This window comes from Schistocerca americana, chromosome 4 (genome assembly GCF_021461395.2).
Source record: "Schistocerca americana isolate TAMUIC-IGC-003095 chromosome 4, iqSchAmer2.1, whole genome shotgun sequence".
Taxonomy (NCBI): Eukaryota; Metazoa; Arthropoda; class Insecta; order Orthoptera; family Acrididae; genus Schistocerca; species Schistocerca americana.
The window spans coordinates 111,685,881-111,706,479 of NC_060122.1; the positions used below are offsets into that span (position 1 = coordinate 111,685,881).

Genomic DNA, 20,599 nt, shown 5'->3' on the forward strand with positions numbered 1-20,599 from the left:
TAAGTGCATACTGTCTGTTAAATATGTCACGGATACTTTTTGTAGTAAAGAAGTAATGAATTATAATGTAACAGCGAAAAAGTAGTAAGCAATGAACATTTTTCCTTTCCTCATTTCGTAGGGGTTGTCAGTGAGGGGAAAAATGTTAAAGCTTTGCAATTATGTGTAAAGTTCGTCACTAACTGCTCTCATTTGCAAATTCTGGGTGAATAAAGTCTGGGAATTCAGCATCACAGCCTACATTGCATTGTCATCCCCACCTGTTTGATAGGTAAGCGGTTCTTACCTCCATGGTGATTGTTGATTGACAGTGAAGTATATGTGTACCAAGTTTTGTGGAAATAGGTCAAGTAGCATAGGAGGAGCTGTGGAACAGATACATATGGAAAATCCAGGATGGAATGTACCAATATTATGAGAAGGAAAGTTGCTACACACCATATAACAGAGATACTGAGTCGCAGATAAGGGGGGACCACCTCTCACAATTAAAGCTTAGCTTTCGACCATTAAGGCCTTTTTCAACAGTACACATACACATGCGTGCACATGCAACCCCCCTCCCCCTGCCCCCCCCCCCCCCCCCCCTCACACACACAGAGTCGTGTGGGAGGTGGGAGTTGCGTGCGCACATGTGTGTGTGTATGTGTGTCTATTGTTGACAAAGGCCTTAATGGCAGAAAGCTTTAATTGTGAGTGTTTTTCTGTTGTGCCTATCAGTGACTCAGCATCTCTGCTATATGGTGAGTAGCAACTGTCTTTCTCATAATATTGTTAAATGAAAAAATTTATTTTTATACTATGTATGGATATTTATTTATTTATTTTTTGTTTTGGTTCACTCCTCTGGACTCTTTAGCTGTACTATTTTTGAAAAAGCAGGCCAAGAGCTTGTATTTAGTCAACAATTTTGCTATTTTAGAACAACAGTGGGTGGAAATCTTAAAATGAGCTGAATTGAGCACCTAAAGTCTTGCACAGAGTTTAGGTTACACACAACTGAATCCATGTTGGATCATGTGTTGATGTCAAAAAGATAGTTCTATTAAATGAACTGAATCCATGAAGTGAAATTTTTTGAGTTGTAAGCAATTAAAAATAAATAGATATTAGATAAATGGAGACTCTTGCTGTCATTTTTCTAGGTTTACATTTCATTAGACAGCACATTGTTGGCTATAATACTTGATAATTTTTCATGACTCGAATTTGGAATGAATGTATACAAAGAAAGGCAGCATAAGCGGTGCTAGGTTTGTTTGGACAATGGGAGAAAGTCACAGAAACGTTAAATAAAACCTGAACTGGCAGATACTTGTAGATAGATGCCACCTATCCCACATTAGCCCACTAGTTCCTATATTCCCTTCAATGATCTCTGTGTTGCTGTCTGTCAGGAGGTGATGTCACCTTGGCATCGCCATTGGTCCTCTCTTCATGGGAATAAGCTACAGATTATTAACCCTCACCTAGCAGCTTGGACGACCTCCTCTCGGCCCTCCCACCAGGAGGAGGTCATTTCAACTAGGCTGCATATTGGGCACTGCCTTTTAGCCATTGACATTTGTTAAGTGGCACTCCCACCACTTTGTACACATTGTCCCCAAGTTGCAGCTGTCCGCCACTTCCTGACGGAATGCCCATTTTTTAACCGTTTATGTCCCCACTTGGGTTTTCCGTCTGGGATATCGGCCATTTTAGCAAATGATGCGCGGGCTGTCAACTGCATTTTACTTTTTATCCATCATAGCAATATGGCGAAGCAATTTATTTTTTAGTTCTGGACCTCCATTTCTGTTTGGTGTCTTTTGTAGCCCTTTCTCCATGTCCTTGTTTTTAGCTGTCTTCTCCTACGTCAATTGGGATTGACGTGTAGTCGTTTTTTAACTCCTCTCTGTCTTCGTGTTCTGTAGTTTTGACTTGGGCACATATGACTCCCATTGTTTTTGTGGCCTAAAACAAAACAAAACCTATCCCACAAAAGCCTACTTAACAAAGTTTCATAAGTTATCATGAATTTCACAGTAGTTTGAAGAATGCGGATATAAATGTAGATACATTGGAGGATGTCTGTTAATTTTGTGCATAGTTATTTGACATTTCATATTGTACCATGTCTGATTCTGTGGCTGTGTTGTGGTCAGCAGGTAGCATAAATTGCAGCACTCGTGTAGTGAAAGGACAGCAATGTGCCTTTCAGTTATTACAGGAAAAGTCTAGACTCTTATTCTCTGTGAATTCCTGGTGGCGGTGGAATATCTAATCCTGACTCCTTCTACAGCTGTACTCTACAAACCACTGTGAAATGGATGGCAAAGGGTACTTCCCATTGTACCAATTATTGTGGTGTTTTCCTGTTCCATTAATCATGTATTTTCCTTCATGCTGTCTGTTCTATTGAAAGAGGAGAGGAATGTTGTAGGTGATCGTTTGACAGCAGTTGTGAGACAAACTTCTGTTCCTTAAAATCCACTTAGCTGTTCTTTGCTGATGGTATAGAATACTTGACAGTTGTTAGGAAATTTTCCTGTTCTATCAGTACCTTAGGTTTGGCTATTTATTCCTTTCTTCCATTTAGTTCTTTTGGTTTTGTTTAAATCTTTTCAGTTCTGCATTCCGTCTGATAGCATTACAAAATTATTTGCTCCACCAAAGGATAGACTTTCTTCTAGCAATGTCAGATGACTTTGACATTAGTACATCATCAATCACAGTGGTACATCACATTTTTGGTGTAATTAGTTTGGTCCTTGTCACTGTTGTAATGTTGAAAAACAGTAACTTACGTTGTAATGTTGAAAAACAGTAACTTAACTGCAACTGCAGTTCATTCATTACCTATCTAAGCAGATTTCTTTTGGGTGTAGTTCTCTCTGCCAGACAGGAAAGATAATTGACACATAGATGGAAGGATAGATAGATGGAGGGTTGGCTAAATAGATGGATATACTTTTTTGTACCATAGAACCATGTGATAAGGTCTTCAAATATGGAAAGCATACTATAAAAACAAAAATACAAAATGCAAATCTGATAATGGTGAATCCTTGCTGAATATAAACAATGGCAGAAATGAAGGCAACAGTTCACTGTATCTTGAGAACGTCATTGTGACTTAAGCTGACATCAGCTGCAATGTGTTTATTTTTGATCTACAGGACTGATATTTGGCCTCATGCCCAGCTTCAGTGGGACAGTAGAGAAGGTAATTCAGAGTGTTGAAGTGTATATAGTTATGTACCTAAGTCAGCAGTTTTGTACAATATCTTGATACGGATATTTATATGATGTAAGGTTATATTTGTATAGTCAGGGAGTCCAAGGAAGAATGGACAGTATTTGAAGCTATGAGAGGAACAGTCATTAGAAGCAAAAAAGTCTAGCAAACATGCACTCTTAACATGCATATCTTAAGAGCTATGAGCCCTCGTTTATCTTCGATACTGTGTAACATGTCACATCTCTTCTACTGAACTCGTAACTCCTAAGTGCCAAAAAGTTTTATATGCAGGGCATCCACAGTTGCTGCAGGTCGTGATGAATGAAAATACTGATGACAGCTGATAAAACTTAGTTTTCATTGGTCACACTACTGGTTTCATGGCTTACAGCCACATCTTCAGGTGCACAGATCGAACAAATTTACTGGCCATTCAATGCATGTGAAGTATCTATAAGAAAAGGAAATAGCGCTGAACACTAAAACCAATTTCGAAGATACAGCTAAAGTGTATTTAATGTTGGAAATAATGCAAGACGCTAGGTACAAATTAGAATAAACTGTGCAGGCCACTTTCTTACCATCACAAACTAGACACAGAAGGTGCAGCTTGCAAGAGTAGGCCCTACCAACCAGCCACGAAGAAGCACTGATTTCCCAGGTAAATACCACCATGTGGACACTGTGTTACAATATAAATGTGACTAAGAGAATTGAGTTGCTCCCTTATGATACAGTTAACCGTACAAGTTATCAAAGTTTGCCAAAATATTATGAGTCCAACTGATTATTCAGTGTGTCCTGTGTGCTACCTTTTTTGTATCTAAAAATTTCCACTTCCTCCAACACATTCAAAATGTGGCCTTTTTCTTTTCTATGAAGGATTACAAGATTTTCAGCAAGACTTGCTATGCTATGCCCCTCTTCCCACAAGTGTGAGGTTAATGCAGATTTGGAATTTTTAAAATTAAGATGTTCCTGGAATCTTTTACTACAGGCTTTTTGTTGGGGGGGGAGGGGGGGGGGGGAGCCTATTCTTGAAAGCTGTGCCTTCCGTGTCTGGTTTGTGATGCTAAGAAAGCAGCCTACCTAGTTTATTCTAATTTGCAGTTACAGTCTTGCACTATTTCCAGCTATGTTTGAGCCATATCTTTGAAATTGGTTTTAGCATTCAGTACTGTTTCTTTTTCTTATAGATACTTGCACATGCAATGAATGGCGAGTATATTAATTAGATTTACCTTCGTCTGTTTATTTTTTTAAATACTTGCAGTATTCTCTGAATGCCAATACCTTGACTGAAAATGTTGTGTTCACGTTTGCTGGATTTATGGAATGAGTATAAGACTTTAAATAATCTGTGCACAACAGCACAAATTTGCAATGCAGTTTATAATTACGAGGGTCATTCCAAAAGAAATTCCCACTATTTTTGTAAAAATACAGTTTTCATTCTGCATGTGTGAAAGTTTTACAGTGTGTAGATACATCCTTCTCACTTGTTTTCAAACTTAGTTCAACCTGTTCCCGTGAGTGGCGCCGTCACAGTATGTCTTCAAGATGGCTGCTACACTTGACGTTCGTCAGAAGCAACGTACTGTCATAGAATTCCTGTGCTATGGAAATGAGACAGTGGGAAACATCCACAAGAGGTTGAAAAAGGTGTATGGAGATGCTGCTGTCGATCACAGTATAGTTAGTCAGTGGGCAAGCAGGTTACGTGATGAAAGCGGGCACGGCAATATTGAGGATTGTCCTCACAGCGATAGACCTCATATTGCACACACTCCAGACAGTCTTCAGAGAGTTAACGAATTGGTGACTGCTGACAGACACATCACAGTGAACGAATTGTCACGCTATGTTGGGATAGGGGAAGGAAGTGTTTGCAGAATACTGAAAGTGTTGGCATTAAAAAAGGTTTGTGCCAGGTGGGCTCCCAGGATGTTGACAGTGGCTCATAAAGAAACAAGAAAAACTGTATGCAGCGAACTTTTGGAACAGTACGAGAATGGTGCAGATGAATTTCTTGGAAGAATTGTGACAGGTGATGGAACATGGCTCCATCATTTTTCACCAGAGATGAAGAGGCAATCAATGGAGTGGCATCATGCAAATTCGTCCAAGAAAAAAAAATTCATAACCACACCCTCTGCTGGAAAAGTTATGGCTATGGTGTTTTTTGATACCAAAGAACTCTTGCTTGTGGACATCATGCCAAGTGGAACCACCATAAATTCTGATGCATACGTGACAACACTGAAGAAACTTCAAGCTCGACTGAGTCGTGTTCGACCACATCGACAAAAGCAGGATGTTTTGCTGTTGCATGACAATGCACAGCCACATGTCAGTCAAAAAACCATGGAAGCGATCCCAAAACATGGATGGACACCCACCTTACAGTCCTGACCTGGCTCCATGTGACTATCATCTCTTTGGGAAACTGAAAGACTCTCTTCGTGGAACAAGGTTTGAAGGTGATGACTCCCTTGTGCACACTGTCAAACAGTGGTTCCAACAGGTTGGTCCAGAATTTTACGGTGCGGGTATACAGGCATTGGTTCCAAGATGGCGTAAGGCAGTTAAGAGGGATGGAAATTATGTGGAGAAATGAAAATATTGTTCCTAAAGGATGTATCTAAAAGCTGTAAAACTTTCAAAGATGTAGAATAAAAGATAGATTTAAAAAAAATCCTGGATGTTGACCTCCTCCTCTCTGATAGCTCCATCCTCACTTCTGTCTACATCAAATCTACCAACCACCAATAATACCTGAATTTCAATAGTTGTTATCCCTTTCACACCAAAAAATCACTCCCATACAGCCTGGTTGCCTGGAAAGGTGTTTCTGCAGCGACAACAACTCCCTTGCTCAGTATGCTAAGAGTCTCACTTAGGCCTTCACGGACAGGCACTATTTCCAAGATCTAGTCCACAAAAAGATCTCCTGTGCCATTTCCCCCTCACACCCACAATCCTCTCATCACCCCCAAGAACCATTCAAAGTACCACCCTGGACTGGATCAACTGAACCACGTCCTTTGTCAGGGCTTTGATTGCCTATCATCATGCACTGAAATGAGTGACATCCTACCTAATATATTTCCCACCCCTCCTAAAGAGGTGTTCTGTCACCTTCCCAACCTCCCTCACGTCCTATTCCATCCCTATGCCCCCTCCCAATCCTAATCCCTCGCCACAGGGAAGACCCAGGTACAAGACGTGCCCATTCCACCCAGTCAGCACCTCCTTTTCCTGTCCTGTCACAGGCTTTTCCTATCCCATCAGAGGCCGGGCCACCTGTGAAAACAGCCAAGTCTTATAGTAGCTCTCTTGCAATCATTGCACACCTTTTTATATTAGTATGACTACCAACCAGCTGTCTACCAGGCTGAAGAGCAACGTAGACCACCCTGTGGCACAACATGCAGCTGAATATAACGTGCTTTGCTCTAGAGCACTTGGCTGCAAAAGGCAAAGGCCCTGAGTTAGAGTTGCAGTTCAGCACACAGTTTCAATTTGCCGGGAAATTTCATATCAGCGTACACTCTGCTGCAGAGTGAAAATTTCATTGTCATGTATTATTAAACTAAAAAACTATTAGTTAACTTTGCTGATATTTTACCACATTTGTTAGATTTTTTTAATTTCAAAGATGTTGTGGTGAACATTAGTACTTATGACGTAGTGAGCAGTTCATATTAATGTTGCTATTGTTATTTATAATTGCCAGTTTTAGATATTACAAGGAAAAATGTACTGAGCCCTATAGCCACCATCTTTTCTGTAACAGATATAAAATTCATGAAAAGCTGTAGAGTTTCCAGCTGTGTGGCAATGTTAAGTTCCGCAATGTTTCGAACAGCACCATACGCATAATCTTCTGGTGAATTGGTGAGTTATTATGGATGTCACGATATCTGTACTAGCAGTACACCTCCCAACCTGGCTGTGAGTGGAAGGGTACTGCCCAGGCAGTGGGCGGGGAGGGTGTAAGGCTGTGATGGTGAGTGTAATGAGAGGGCTGGAGGCAGCACTTGAGTCTCAGTCTGGGCATTTTGGATGTGTCTTGTATGCAGGATAATACTGGCATTAGCGTGGGATTCTACTCTGAATTGAGTTGCTATCCTGCATCCTTATTGACCAGGTTCTTGCAAATCCTTATTAAGGATTCCTTTATAATGCTGTTACAAAAGCCAGTTGCTTAGCACAGCACCTTGGTGTTCTAAAAGTCAAAAATGTGGTCTTCCTTTGTGATATGCTTTGCTACTGCTGATTTCCCTGTGTGTCTTAGTTATACATACCTGATGTGCTCCTGACAGCATTTTGAGATACAGTGCTGCATTTGGCAAATGTGTTGGTGGCCACATTCACAATAGGTATTGTGTATTCCATGTATATTCAATTTTAGTTGGTATTTTGCAGAGCCAAGGTATCCTTCCATCTTAGGTGGTGATTGGAAGATGGTTTCTATCTTGGATTTATGAAGCAACCCCTCAATTTTGGCTGAGAGCAGTCTCAAGTAAGGAAGGAAAGCAATTCACCTGTGTTTTTACTCCACTATTTGGATTGCTGCTCCTTTACTCTTCGCAAATGCCTTACTATCCTGTGTTCTACTGTACCCATTTTTGCCAAACACTTCCCTCAGGGCTGGGAGGCTTTCATTATCACAGATGGTGTGCACACTATACACTAGGATGGTTAGCGCTGTCTGCTGTTGCACTGGATGGTGGTAGCTTGTTGCATCTAGGTACAGGTCTGCATGGATCTTCTTTGTATGTGCTGTATGGCTGAATGTATCGTCAGCATTCTCATTTATTGGAACATCCAAGGAAGGAAGACACCCGTTGCACTCTTATTTCCATAATGTATGCAGTGCTTTGATGTTGTTTAGATGGACCAGTAACTCATTCTACAGCTGTCTGTCATGCTCTCTCACAATGAAAGTATTGTCAGAAGAAGTTGCTGGGTTTGAAGGTCCACTTGCTGATAGCATCCCATGTAGAAATTTGTGATCCCAGGAGCTATTGGGAGTCCCATGGCCACTTCATGAAGCTCTCTGTTGCTCCTCAAGTAGGTGGTCATCAGTGCATGTTCAAAATGTTTAACTATTTGCACCTTGAAATGTTGAATAAGGAGCACCAAAGAATCTTGAAGAGATACTTTTGTGAACAATGGTATAACATCAAAACTCATGAGCAGGTTACCCCTTTGTAATCGCATGTCCTTAAGTACTTTCATGAAATTGGCCCAGTTCTTTACATGGTGACTACAGTGTTCCAAAAGAGGTTTTAGAAGTGTTGCCAGCTATTTGGCTAGTCCATAATTGTGTGAGTTAATGGTGTTAAGTATTGGACGCAGAGTGGAAGAAGGCTGGAAAAACACCAGGAAGCTCTGACTGCCCATCTTGCTTTCCACATGTGCATCAAATTGGCTGTCTCAGGGAGGCTCTAGACGTTGCTATTACACTTATATAAGTGGAACACCATGTCAACCCTGCCAGTTAGTGGTTTCAACACCTGATTACAATTGGTGGAGTCAGCTGTCGAAAGCTGGAGTGTCTTATTCGAAGTGCCACGGCTTGCAAACCGAGAAGATGTTATTGCTACTATTTTTTACTCATAATCAATTTGCGTTTTTATGGATTAATTTCTTCCAAATTTTGCAGTGTGCTTTGTAATGTGTTAAAACACCAAAATGTGATGTTTGTGACTGATAGATTGTCTTACAATATACCTTTATTCCTTGAGTAATCCAGAGCTTTTTGTAGACTTGAGTCTAATATGAAATACTTTGAGAAAAAATAGTTTTCAAATAAGGTGTGAATTTTAATAAATATGTTGACAGTAAATTAGTTGTGTTTTTTGTCATGTCAATGAGCCCTGTATAACAACCACTCACTGATACTGAAATGCATAATTTTCCTGGTGTTTAGCATAAACAGGCAGCATCTTGCAGTACATGCCTGCCAAACATTCAGCCCTGGATGCAGATATTGTAAGATGAGACTCGTAGCACAGTGTGTGCATTTGCATCTTTAAATAATGTGAATGGTTGGGGGAGTTCCCAAAGCTCAATAAAAGCTGGACTGTCAAGATGCCATTGAGGTGGTATACGCACGCCAGAGTGTAATGTTAACTGAAATGTCACACAATCCGTTACATAATAAATTAGTTGTGCAGCTACTTGGAGACAAGTGATAAGTTTCGATGACAATCACAGCAGCTCCATCAGTTGCTCACTTACCACTGGGATTTTGCTGTTTGTAAGTTGTACCTACATTTCAGCATGGCAGTGTTTGAAAAGTTTATCAGTTCTTGCTCATAAAATCGATCTTGTATCTGCATAGCAAAAGCTATTCCTTCTGTAGCTCACTTATTAAACTTGCAGATTGTCACTAGAATTGTTTGGAATAAAATCAGTTACCAAGAGAAATTTGTACTCTACAGGTCATAATCAATGAACTGAGTTGAAAATGAATTAAGGTAACAGTGACATACCAAATCACAATGTGTGCCTCTGTAATTTTATTCTCTTGTAGTTCTTACTGCAGCTGGGACTGATACAACAAATTACCGTTCTTTGTACTGAAGTTAAGTTGTAGCAACCTGAAATCCGGTAACTGATATGGTTAATCACGTGTGTCTTAAATGTTTTTACATTTCTTGTGCTTACTTAGGGTGCTGTATGCCCGCCCCCCCCCCCCCCCCCCCCCCCTTACCACTTTTCTTTTGCCAGTTGTATAGATACATACATGTTCAAAAGAATTTATTGCTAGAAATACATGTATTACAAACTTGCATGCATGTACTACTGTATATACATATCTTTATTTTTTGTTGACGTTTTCTCTGACGATTTACATTGTTTTGAATTCTTTAAGACAACGAAGAATAATTGCCAATTTTGGGGATATAGAACTCAGTAAATTAACAAATTTTGTATAGAGTCAAAACTTGTTATTACAACGTCAAAGGGCCTGACGGTTTACTTTCGGTATAGCTGATAGCCACACAAACAGGGTTTCTGCCTTCTTTCTTGATAAATATTTCATGACTATAAATTTTAGGCTGCCTTAGTGTTAATCGTTCGGAGGGACTGAAGAGAACTTTTATGTTTATGCAATATGTACAACAATAAAATGCCAGTAAAATTCAAAAACCTTTAATAAGTGAAGAATGACGTAGCAACAATGTAAATTGTTCAATAATGTTGAACATGGTTTTGGATATTGAATGAGATAAAATGTTGAGCACATTTAAAACTTGCTGTAAGTGCTGTTCAGTAGTCACAGATGACACACCGACATTCCAGTTACTGTATTACAAAAATGAGTCAACAGTAGCAAAATGAGAAGACAGAATTCATTACCGGTATATAAATCACACAAAAGTGTACACCATCTCGTACGTTTCTCTTTAAAATGTTCTACAAATTTGATATACCGCAGCTAAAACATTGAAAATTCTAACACACATAACCACAAAACATCAATAATGAATACACTATTATTCTTCTTCTATACTTTGAAAAAATAACACACATTGGAAGTTAATTTTCTAGTTTTCTATGACCAGAGTGCAGACAGTGTTGTTAAGTTTTTTAACCAGTTGCCTTAACTTTAAAATGCAATAGAGTAATGCATACTACAGTAGACTTTCCTACTTAAGATAAACAGTTGTTTGCTTTCAGCATTTAAGATGTGTGTTTGATGTGTGTACGCATTTTGTCTTTGACAGTTTATTCATTTTGATGCCTAATTTGAAACCATCATTCCTCAGAAAACAAGTGTTTGAAAATAAGCGTTACATTGTTGTCAGTACTCCCCAAACATATAACAAACAAAAATGGCCATGGACTTTATAGCTGATATATATCTCTCTGAAAATGGAATAAAAATTCTTCATCTTATGAGATAAGTCCCAATAAGTGAAGTTGTACTAAGCTATCTTTTAAATATAGTGTTTACATAGGATTTAGATGAGACTGTTAGTTTTTGCTGTTATAGCCAATACATCATTAAAAGCAATGGCTCTATAAACAGTATTGACTGTATTTTCATCCACCAATTGCTTATGGGATAATATTCTGGGGTACTTAGGCAAAAAGTAGTCATTGCACAAAAGAAAGTAATTACTGTTAGATGTGGACTTCATCCAGGAGTACATCTTGCAGGTATTTCTTTAAACCACAGCCCCACAGTACATTTATTCACCTCTGAAATTGGTTCTCAATCCATCTGAGTTTGAGAGCAACAGTAGAACGAAAAATGACCTGCTTTACCTTTTAGTGAGTCTACATTTGGCACAAAAAGGTCCTGTTGATGAAGTCCACATCGTAATGGTTGTTGTAAGTAGGATCTGTGAAAGAAGTAAGTAATTGACTAACCAGTTATAGCATGATGTCCCACCTTACATGGAGATCACATCTCAGTTTGCAAACCATTTGTTTTATTTATAGCGGAAGTATTTCTTTATATTGACTTTTCATCATCATTCCTTCTGCAGTTTTCCAGTATAAAGATCATCAAGTAATATGAGACTCAGCATTATTATGGAGCTTGAGCATTCTTACTGTTGTACATTTTCATATTGAAATGCTTCTCCTGGTGTTTAAAAGTGCACTGATGGCCAGTAAAATTAAGAACATGAAAGGAATTTTGTGGAAGCCTTACCAGCATTTTAGATTGTTGAAGGAGCCTAACTATACAAGATAGTGCCCCGTAAGATGTAATACATGAGAATACTAGCTATCGGTGACATAGCACTGAGTGATAAGAGGCTGCTGATGTGGAGATGTACCAATGCCTTCCCGCACCATTATATTACAAGTGACCCTACTGTCTCTCTCCCAGCCACTAGTGGAATGTGTCCTCTCCCCTCACCACTGTAACAATCATAGACAATAATTGTTTGAGTTAGTGCAAAAGTGACATTCATAACTGATGGTGATGGAACATCACTCATCAGCAGGCCATTTGTGTCCTGGGTACTTCACCACTCCAAACAGTTACCTGTGTTGTGCTATCAGTGGCACGAGGTAGCCTGATCACTGGTGCAGTATGCATTGGGTAGTGTTGTAGTAAGCCCATTAGTTGCCCACAGAAGATGGGCAGATGCAAAGGAGTGAACAGGTACTTGGCACATGCAAAGGAGTGAATATATGCTTGGCACACAATACAACTATCTGTCCTCTGTGCAGTAAGGCTTCACCAAATGGAATCTTGAAAGTCCATTTCACATTCTAACATCCTATAAGACTGGATACTGCATGCTTTTGTTGATAACCACAACTTGGCAATCACACCAACTTCCTCAAACCCCAGAAATTCTTAACAGAAAGCAGTTGTCAATAGATCTTGCTTCTGATTCACTGTAATCATTTACTCAAGTATTATCTTTGTTCTGGAGTTTACTTTCATTTTTCATATGCTTTAATCCATTCCCTTTCTCTTTTACTTCTTTTTATTTTTAATTTTTCTTGTGTATTTCAATCAATACTTGATCATATCATCTCATTACTGACTATTTTCTTTCAATTTGCAATTTCTTGCTCCAAATTCAAATGTACTTTTAATAATGTTGCTTGAGCTGTGGGCTTACTTCTATGAATTATTTTTATCATTCTTGTAACTACAACACTGTCTCTAACGTAAACATAATGATATTTACAGAAATTTTAATACATAAAAATTCTTCATGAAATGCCAGGTACTGAAACTAAGTAATAGCTCACCTCTGTAACAAGAAAGCATTGTGCATGTTTTGAGTCAACTCACAAGGAAAAAAACTGTGCAAATACTAGTAAAACTAAATTAACGTGTACACTGTTATAACAAGAAATATGATAGAATATTTTGCTTATTTCAGCTACTTTAACACAACTGAACTTATAACTGTTACAAACACAAAAGTAAGTGAAATAATTTGAAAATTCTGTAATGAAAAGCCAATGGATAAGTCAGAAAGATTGTATGGTGGACTTTTGAGGAAGACAATCAAGTAATTGCCCAGTTTTTTAAAGACATTTCACAGTTTGTCAGTGGAAAAATGAATGGTTGTTGTTGGGGAAGAGTAGGTTATATCAGATGGAAGCTGGAATGCTGTTGTAGAAAATTTTTATATTTTACAAAGTTATTCAGCTTGGGTTGATAGAATCACACAATGTTACTGTTGTGTATGCAGAAGACACTGCAGGGATAGAAAGATTTATGTTGTGAAAGAAACCAGTAGTAATGAGGTAGTTACAGCATTTCATAATACTTTTTGCGTGTTTATGATACTGTAAAGTCCTGGGTGGATTAAAAATAAGGGAAGGAATGAAGTTAATCATTCGTTGTATAGTTAATTAAACAATGGAAACTCCAGGTAGGAGTATCAACAATGTAGGAAAAGGCAGACTGCTACTTAGTGCTCCGGCTTCTTGGGCCGCAATATACCATCACATGGGATACAAGCAGCAATCTGGAGGGGAAGGAATAGGGGTAGTTGTGTACAGGTGGGGGAGAGATGAATATTGTCTTGTGAAGTCTGCAGGACTGCCAACAGGCGCAGGATCTGGTGGTCGTGGGGCAGGGAGGTGGGGAAAAAAGGAACAAAAAAGGAGAGGAGTGGGGAAAGATTTTATGGGCAGATGCATTGGCAGAAGGCTGCAAATAAACAGGGTGGGAGATGGTAGGACAGAGAGGGTGGAAACCGTTGGGTGGGGAATGTGGGGACAGTATGTTACCGTAGGTTGAGACCGGGATAATTAAGGTAGTGGAGAATGTGTTGTAAGGATAACTCCCATCTGGGCAGTTCAGAAAAGCTGGTGGTGGAGGGGAGGTTCCAGATGATTAAAGTAGTGAAGTACCGTTGAAATCAATTGTGGACTAGGATTTGTGGAGGTTAGATGGGTGACAGGTGATGGAAAATCACTTTAGGAGGGGTGGGAAGTATCTCTGGTAGGATGTCCCTTATTTCAGGGCACAAAGATAGCTAATCAAAGCCCTGGTGAAGGATGTGGTTCAGTTGTTCCAGTCTGGGGGTGACAAAGGGGACACTGCTTTGTGGCTGGTTCCTGGAGGTGGTGGGAGGATTGGAGGTGTGAGGGGAATGGCACTGGAGCTCTGTTACGGACTAGGTTCTGGGGGATAGTGCCTGTTTGTGAAGGTCTTGGTGAGACCCTCACCATACTGAGCAAGGAAGAGATGCCATCCTGGAGAAGCCAGGTTCTATGGAAGGGATTTTTTGGTGTGAAAATGCAGGTACTGTTGGTGATTGGTCGATTTAATGTGGACAGAAGTGTGGATGGAGCCCTCAGAGAGGAGGAGGTCAACATTAAGGAAGGTGGCACACTGGGTTGAGTAGGACCACATAAAGTAGACAGGAGAGAAGGTGTTGAGGTTGTGAGGGAAACGAAGATAGGGTGTCATGGCCCTGGGTCCAGATCATGGTTGGTTGGTTGATTTGGGGGAGGGGACCAAACAGCGAGGTGATTGGTCCCATCGGATTAGGGAAGGAAATCGTCCATGCCCTCTCAGAGGAACCATCCTGGGATTTGCCTGAAGTGATATTGGGAAATCACAGAAAGCCTAAATCAGGATGGCCGTACATGGTTCAGAACCACCGTCCTCCAGATCATGAAGATATCATCTGCGAACTTGAACCAGACTATGGGTTTGGTGTTTTGAGAGACAAGGAAGGTCTCCTCTAGATGACCTATAAAAAGATTGGCATACGAGTGTGCCATGTGGGTGCCCATGGCTGTGTCATGGATTTGTTTATATACCTTCCCTTCAAATGAGAAGTAATTGTGGGTTAGGATGAAGTCAGTAAGATGTATGAGGAAGGTATATAAACAAATCCATGGAACAGCCATGGGCACCCTTATGGCACCCTCCTATGCCAATCTTTTTATGGAGCATCTAGAGGAGACCTTCCTAGCCTAGCAAAACACCAAACTCCGAGTCTGGTTCAGGTTCATTGATGATATCTTCATGTTCTGGACCCAGGCAGGGCCAAGGCACCCTATGTTTATTCCTTCACAACCTCAACACTTACTCCCCAATCCACTTCACATGGTCCTCCTCAACCCAGTGTACCATCTTCCTGGGACCTCCTCCTCTCTGATGGCTCCATCCACACTTCTGTCCACAATAAATCCACCAACCACCAACAATACCTGAAGTTCAACAGCTTCATCCCTTCCACACCAAAAAATCCCTCCCATACAGCCTGGTCACATGGGAAAGGCTTTTCTGCAGTGACAAGAACTCCCTTGTCCAGTATGCTAAGGGTCTCACCAAGGGCTTCACAGACATGCACTATTCCCAAGATCTAGTCCACAAAAAGATCTCCTGTGCCGTTCCCCCTCACACATGCAATCTTCTCACAACCCCCCAAAACATTAAAAGTACCACCGTGGACTGGATCAACTTAGCCATATCCTTTGTCAGGGCTTTGATTGCCTATCATTATGTACTGAAATGAGTGACATCCTACCCAAGATACTTCCCACCTCTACAACATCCTAGTCCATCTCTATGTTGCTCCCAATCCCAACCCCTTGCCACAAGGATCATATCCCTGTGGATGACCCAGGTGCAAAAGCTGCCCAATCCACCCACCCAACACTTCCTATTCCTGTCTTGTCACAGGGTGTCCTACCCCCTCAGGGCCTGGGCCACCTGTGAAAGCAGCCATGTCATTTACCAGCTCTGCTGCAATCATTGCACAGCTTTTTATATTGGTATGACTACCAGCCAGCTGTCTATCACAATGAACTGCCACCACCAAACAGTGGCCAAGAGCACAGTAGGCCACACTGTAGCATAACATGCAGCTGAATATTACACACCTGATTTCAATGGCTGCTTCACTACCTGAGCCGTCTGGATCCTTCCCTCCACTACCAGCTTTACTGAACTGCACAGATGGGAGTTATCCCTACAACAAATTCTCCACTCCCATAATTATTCTGGCCTCAACCTATGATAACATACTGTCCCAAAACCCTCCACCGAACAGTTTCCACTCTCTCTGTCCTATCATATATTCCCCAATCTCATCACCCACCCTGTTTATTTGCAGCCCTCTGCCAATGCAACCAACCATCTTCCCCTATGCCTTCTTCTTTGTTCCTTTTTTCCCCACCTCCCTGCCCCACAACCCCCTGACACTGCACCTGTTGGCAGTCTAGTCCCTGCACACTCCCAGACAGTGTTCGTCTCTCTCCCCACCACTACTATCCCTTCCCCTTCCCCACCTCCTCCAGATTGCTGCTTGCATGTAGCCGAGCCTCAAGACAATGCCCCCCCCCCCCCCCTTTTTGAGCTAACTGATATTCAGCAAGGATTTTAGCCGCAGAAGCCCTGTATTTACTTGGTCCTGTGCACTAAACTGCTGTGATGTTTTAGTGTTGTTATATACATTGATAAAATTGCTATTCCTTTGTAGAGTGCTCCTGAAGTTACAATATCCTCAGATGATGATGGACCTAGCAGTAACTCAACTGTTCATCTCAGTCAGTTTGTATACTGCTGTATATTAGTTTATCTGAAAGCACCCTGAAGATTCTTCACTTTCTGATATGTTCCTCTTTTATCTCTTTTTTTTGTTGCTTTTGTTATTTATCAGTAGATACTGCAATTTTTATTCCTGTAAAGTACTAAATTTATGTAAATAAGTTATATAAAATTGCAACCAGTCACTTTTTTGAATAATTATGTTTTATTCCATGAACCAGTTTTCAAACCTTTTCAGGTTCATCTTCAGATGATTTCAGGAAGTTACATCATTATTGCTAGCATAATGATGGGTGCTGGCTCTATGACAAAAAGATGGAACACACTTTAATGTATTTCCATGACTATAGCTTATCTGTCGATATGGGTGTAAGTTTAGATAAGCTATAGCCATGGTGATACTTTAAAGTGTGTTCCATCTTTTTGTCATAGAGCCAGCACCCAGCATTATGCTAGCAATAATGATTAACTTCCTGAAACCATCTGAAGATGAACCTGAAAAGGTTTGAAAACCGGTTCATGGAACAAAACATAATTATTCAAAAAAGTGTCTGGTTGCAGTTTTGTATAACTTATTTACATTCAATATACAATCACGGTTCTAAAATATCTGTAATGGATACGCATAATTAAATTTATGTTTTTTTTTCCAGAGGCACAGGGAGCAGTATGATCCAGTCATTGAACAAGTGGGGAGTTACGATCCTATGCCCAATCAATTAAATGAGAAACTTGTGTCTTTAAATTTTGAGAGAATCAAGTATTGGATTGGGAATGGGGCAGATGTCTCAACACCTGTGGCAGAGCTTCTAGGTACGTTGTGTAAATCCTTTTTTATTGACTTTTTTTAAGGAATCAAAATGCCTGTTGATTATTCAGCATATTATCTTTCTGATTTCTATCAAGTTAGTTTATAAGCTTTAAAGTTATCTTGATATCAACTTGTGTTAACATATTTCAAAAAATAGAAATTCCAGGTTGTAAGATCAACAATATAAGGAAAAGGTAGAGTGCTACTCACTGTAAAGATGACACATTGAGCTGCAGACTGATACAACAAAAAGACACTTACACATTAGCTTTCAGCCAAAACCTTCTCCAGAAAAGAAAAGGGTGGATGGACGGACGGACACACACACACACACACACACACACACACACACACACACACAGACAAAAAAAAAAAAACAGAAAACGCAAGCACACCTCATGCTCACGTTACTGCCATCTCCAGCCCAAGCTTCAGGAGATGGCGGTCATGTGTGCGTGATGTGTGGTTGCTTCTGTTACATATTTGTTTTATTTATTATAGTTATCCATGGTGAATAAATGTTTCTGTCCTGATAGTGCAAAACATTTAAGATACTGCCTTTCTTGGTTCTGTACAAAAAAGAAAGCAAATACAGTCACTCATCTATAGCTGACTGATGTGCGGGGCATCAGAAAAGGAGACCGGGAGGGGGGCGGGGGGGGGGGGGGGTGGGGGGGGGTGGGAGGGAGAGGGAGAGAGAGGGGGGGGGGGGCAGGCAGTACACAATCTCGATGGGGAAGGAGTGATGTGGACAGAGGAGAGAAGGGAAAAGGAAAAAGAAAGGTTAGGCAACGGGAAATAGTTTAGTAGAAGATTAGCCCTGGGTTATTGTGAGAGCACAGGGTGTGCTGTGGAGACAATTTCCACTTGCTGTGTGGTTAAGACAATCTAGTGCTGTAAGGGAGTATCGAAATGGGTCATGTAGTGTAGCAACTATGGAAGTCATTTGTGTTGTGGTGTGCAGTATGTTCAGAACTGGATGGTCACATTTGCAGTTTGCCAATGGCCATTCATGCATGTACACAGTGGACTACTTGTCATGCCCACCTACAATTATGTACAGTAATTGCAGCATAGTTGATATGTAACATGGCTGCTTCTATACGTGGCCCTACCTTTTATAGATAAGTAAATGTCTGTGACTGGGCTGAGTCTATGTTGGCCATAAGGGAATGACCTGAGGAGTGCAGGTTGGCAGCAGGATTGGAATAGTGATGGACAAGGATATTCTGTAGCTTGGGTGGATAGCTGAAGACTACTTTGAGTGATGTGGTTAGGATTTTGGGTAGGATAGCCCTCATCTCAGGGCACAATGAGAGGTAGTCAAAGCCCTGGTGAAACTTTTCAAGGTGAGGGTGTGTTGATTGGTGGATGGTTAACAGGTATCAAAGGAGGGGATGACATGGGACATCTGTTTATAGTTAAGCTGACTTGGACATTGTCTGTCAGGAAAGGCCCTGGTAAGGTTACTGGTACATTTCAACTGCCGATTTCCACTGCCGACAGTTTGAGGCCATAAGGAAGTGACTTTTTGACATGAAATGGATGACAGCTGTCAAAATGGGGGTACGTTGGCGATGTTTGGCACTTGATATGAACAGACGTATTTATGGAGCCACTAGCGAGGTAGAGATCAACATACAGGAGGGTAACTTATTGTTTGGAAGGCACCAGATGAAGTGTATTTGGGAGCAGGTGTTGAGGTTATGGAAGGTAGAGCAAAGGTTATCCCTGTCCATATCATGACACTGTCGCCAATGCTTCTGAACCAGACAATAATGTTTTAGGTATTGATTAGATAGGAAGGATTCCTTCAGATGGCCCACAAACATGTTGGCAAAAAATGGCAATACCACAGATTTGTTTGTACCAGGTATGCACAAACTGCGGGACACATGCAGCCTGCAGTTGACCTCATGATGGCCTGCCCCTTATCATTTGTTCTTGTGAATTTTTTTTTTTTTTTTTTTTACTAATCTTTCGTTCCCTCCCTGAAAATGCACTAGAAGCAGTGCAGCTGGAGCTAATCAACGTGCTAAACAATGGGACGCTGTGAACTAATTTCAATGAAACAAATCTTCTGTATTTCTGTTGTTGGGTCAGTAGAAACAGTTGTACATTATTGGTAGGTAATGCAATAAAATATGTTAACATTTTTGGTCATATTATACACTACTGGCCATTAAAATTGCTACACCAAGAAGAAATGCAGATGGTAAACCGCTATTCATTGGACAAATATATTATACTAAAACTGACATGTGATTACATTTTCACACAATTTGGGCACATAGATCCTGAGAAATCAGTACCCGGAACAACCACCTCTGGCCATAATAACGGCCTTGATATGCCTGGGCATTGAGTCAAACAGAGATTGGATGGCGTGTACAGGTGCAGCTGCCCATGCAGCTTCAACACGATACCACAATTCATCAAGAGTAGGGACTGGCATATTGTGACAAGCCATTTGCTCGGCCACCATTGACCAGATGTTTTCAATTGGTGAGAGACCTGGAGAATGTGCTGGCCAGAGCAGCAGTCGAACTGTTTCTGTATCCAGCCACAGGTACTGCAACATGCAGTCATGCATTATCCTGGTGAAATGTAGGGTTTCGCAGGGATCGAATGAAGGGTAGAGCCACGGGTCGTAATACATCTGAAATGTAATGTCCACTGTTCAAAGTGCCGTCAATGCGAACAAGAGGTGACTGAGATGTGTAACCAATGGCACCTCACACCATCACGCCGGGTGATACGCCAGTATGGCGATGACGAATACGTGCTTCCAATGTGCGTTCACCGCGATGTTGCCAAACACGAATGCGACCATCATGATGATGTAAACAGAACTTGGATTCATCCGAAAAAATGACGTTTTGCCATTCGTGCACCCAGGTTTGTTGTTGAGTAACCATCGCAGGCACTCCTGTCTGTGATGCAGCGTCAAGGGTAACTGCTGCCATGGTCTCCAAGCTGATAGTCCATGCTGCTGCAAATGTCGTCGAACTGTTGTTGCAAATGGTTGTTGTCTTGCAGACGCCCCCATCTGTTGACTCAG

The 20,599-nt window shown here is 40.8% G+C and overlaps 1 protein-coding gene across 1 annotated transcript in view; it reads left to right on the plus strand.

Annotated features, from left to right (window-relative positions):
- LOC124612620 (probable 28S ribosomal protein S16, mitochondrial) overlaps positions 1-20,599 on the plus strand; it is a 40,840-nt gene that overhangs the window by 7,691 nt on the left and 12,550 nt on the right. Inside the window, exon 2 of the mRNA XM_047140917.1 lies at positions 17,381-17,540. Coding sequence (XP_046996873.1) covers positions 17,381-17,540 — 160 coding nt within the window. The remainder of the gene's footprint in view (positions 1-17,380; positions 17,541-20,599) is intronic.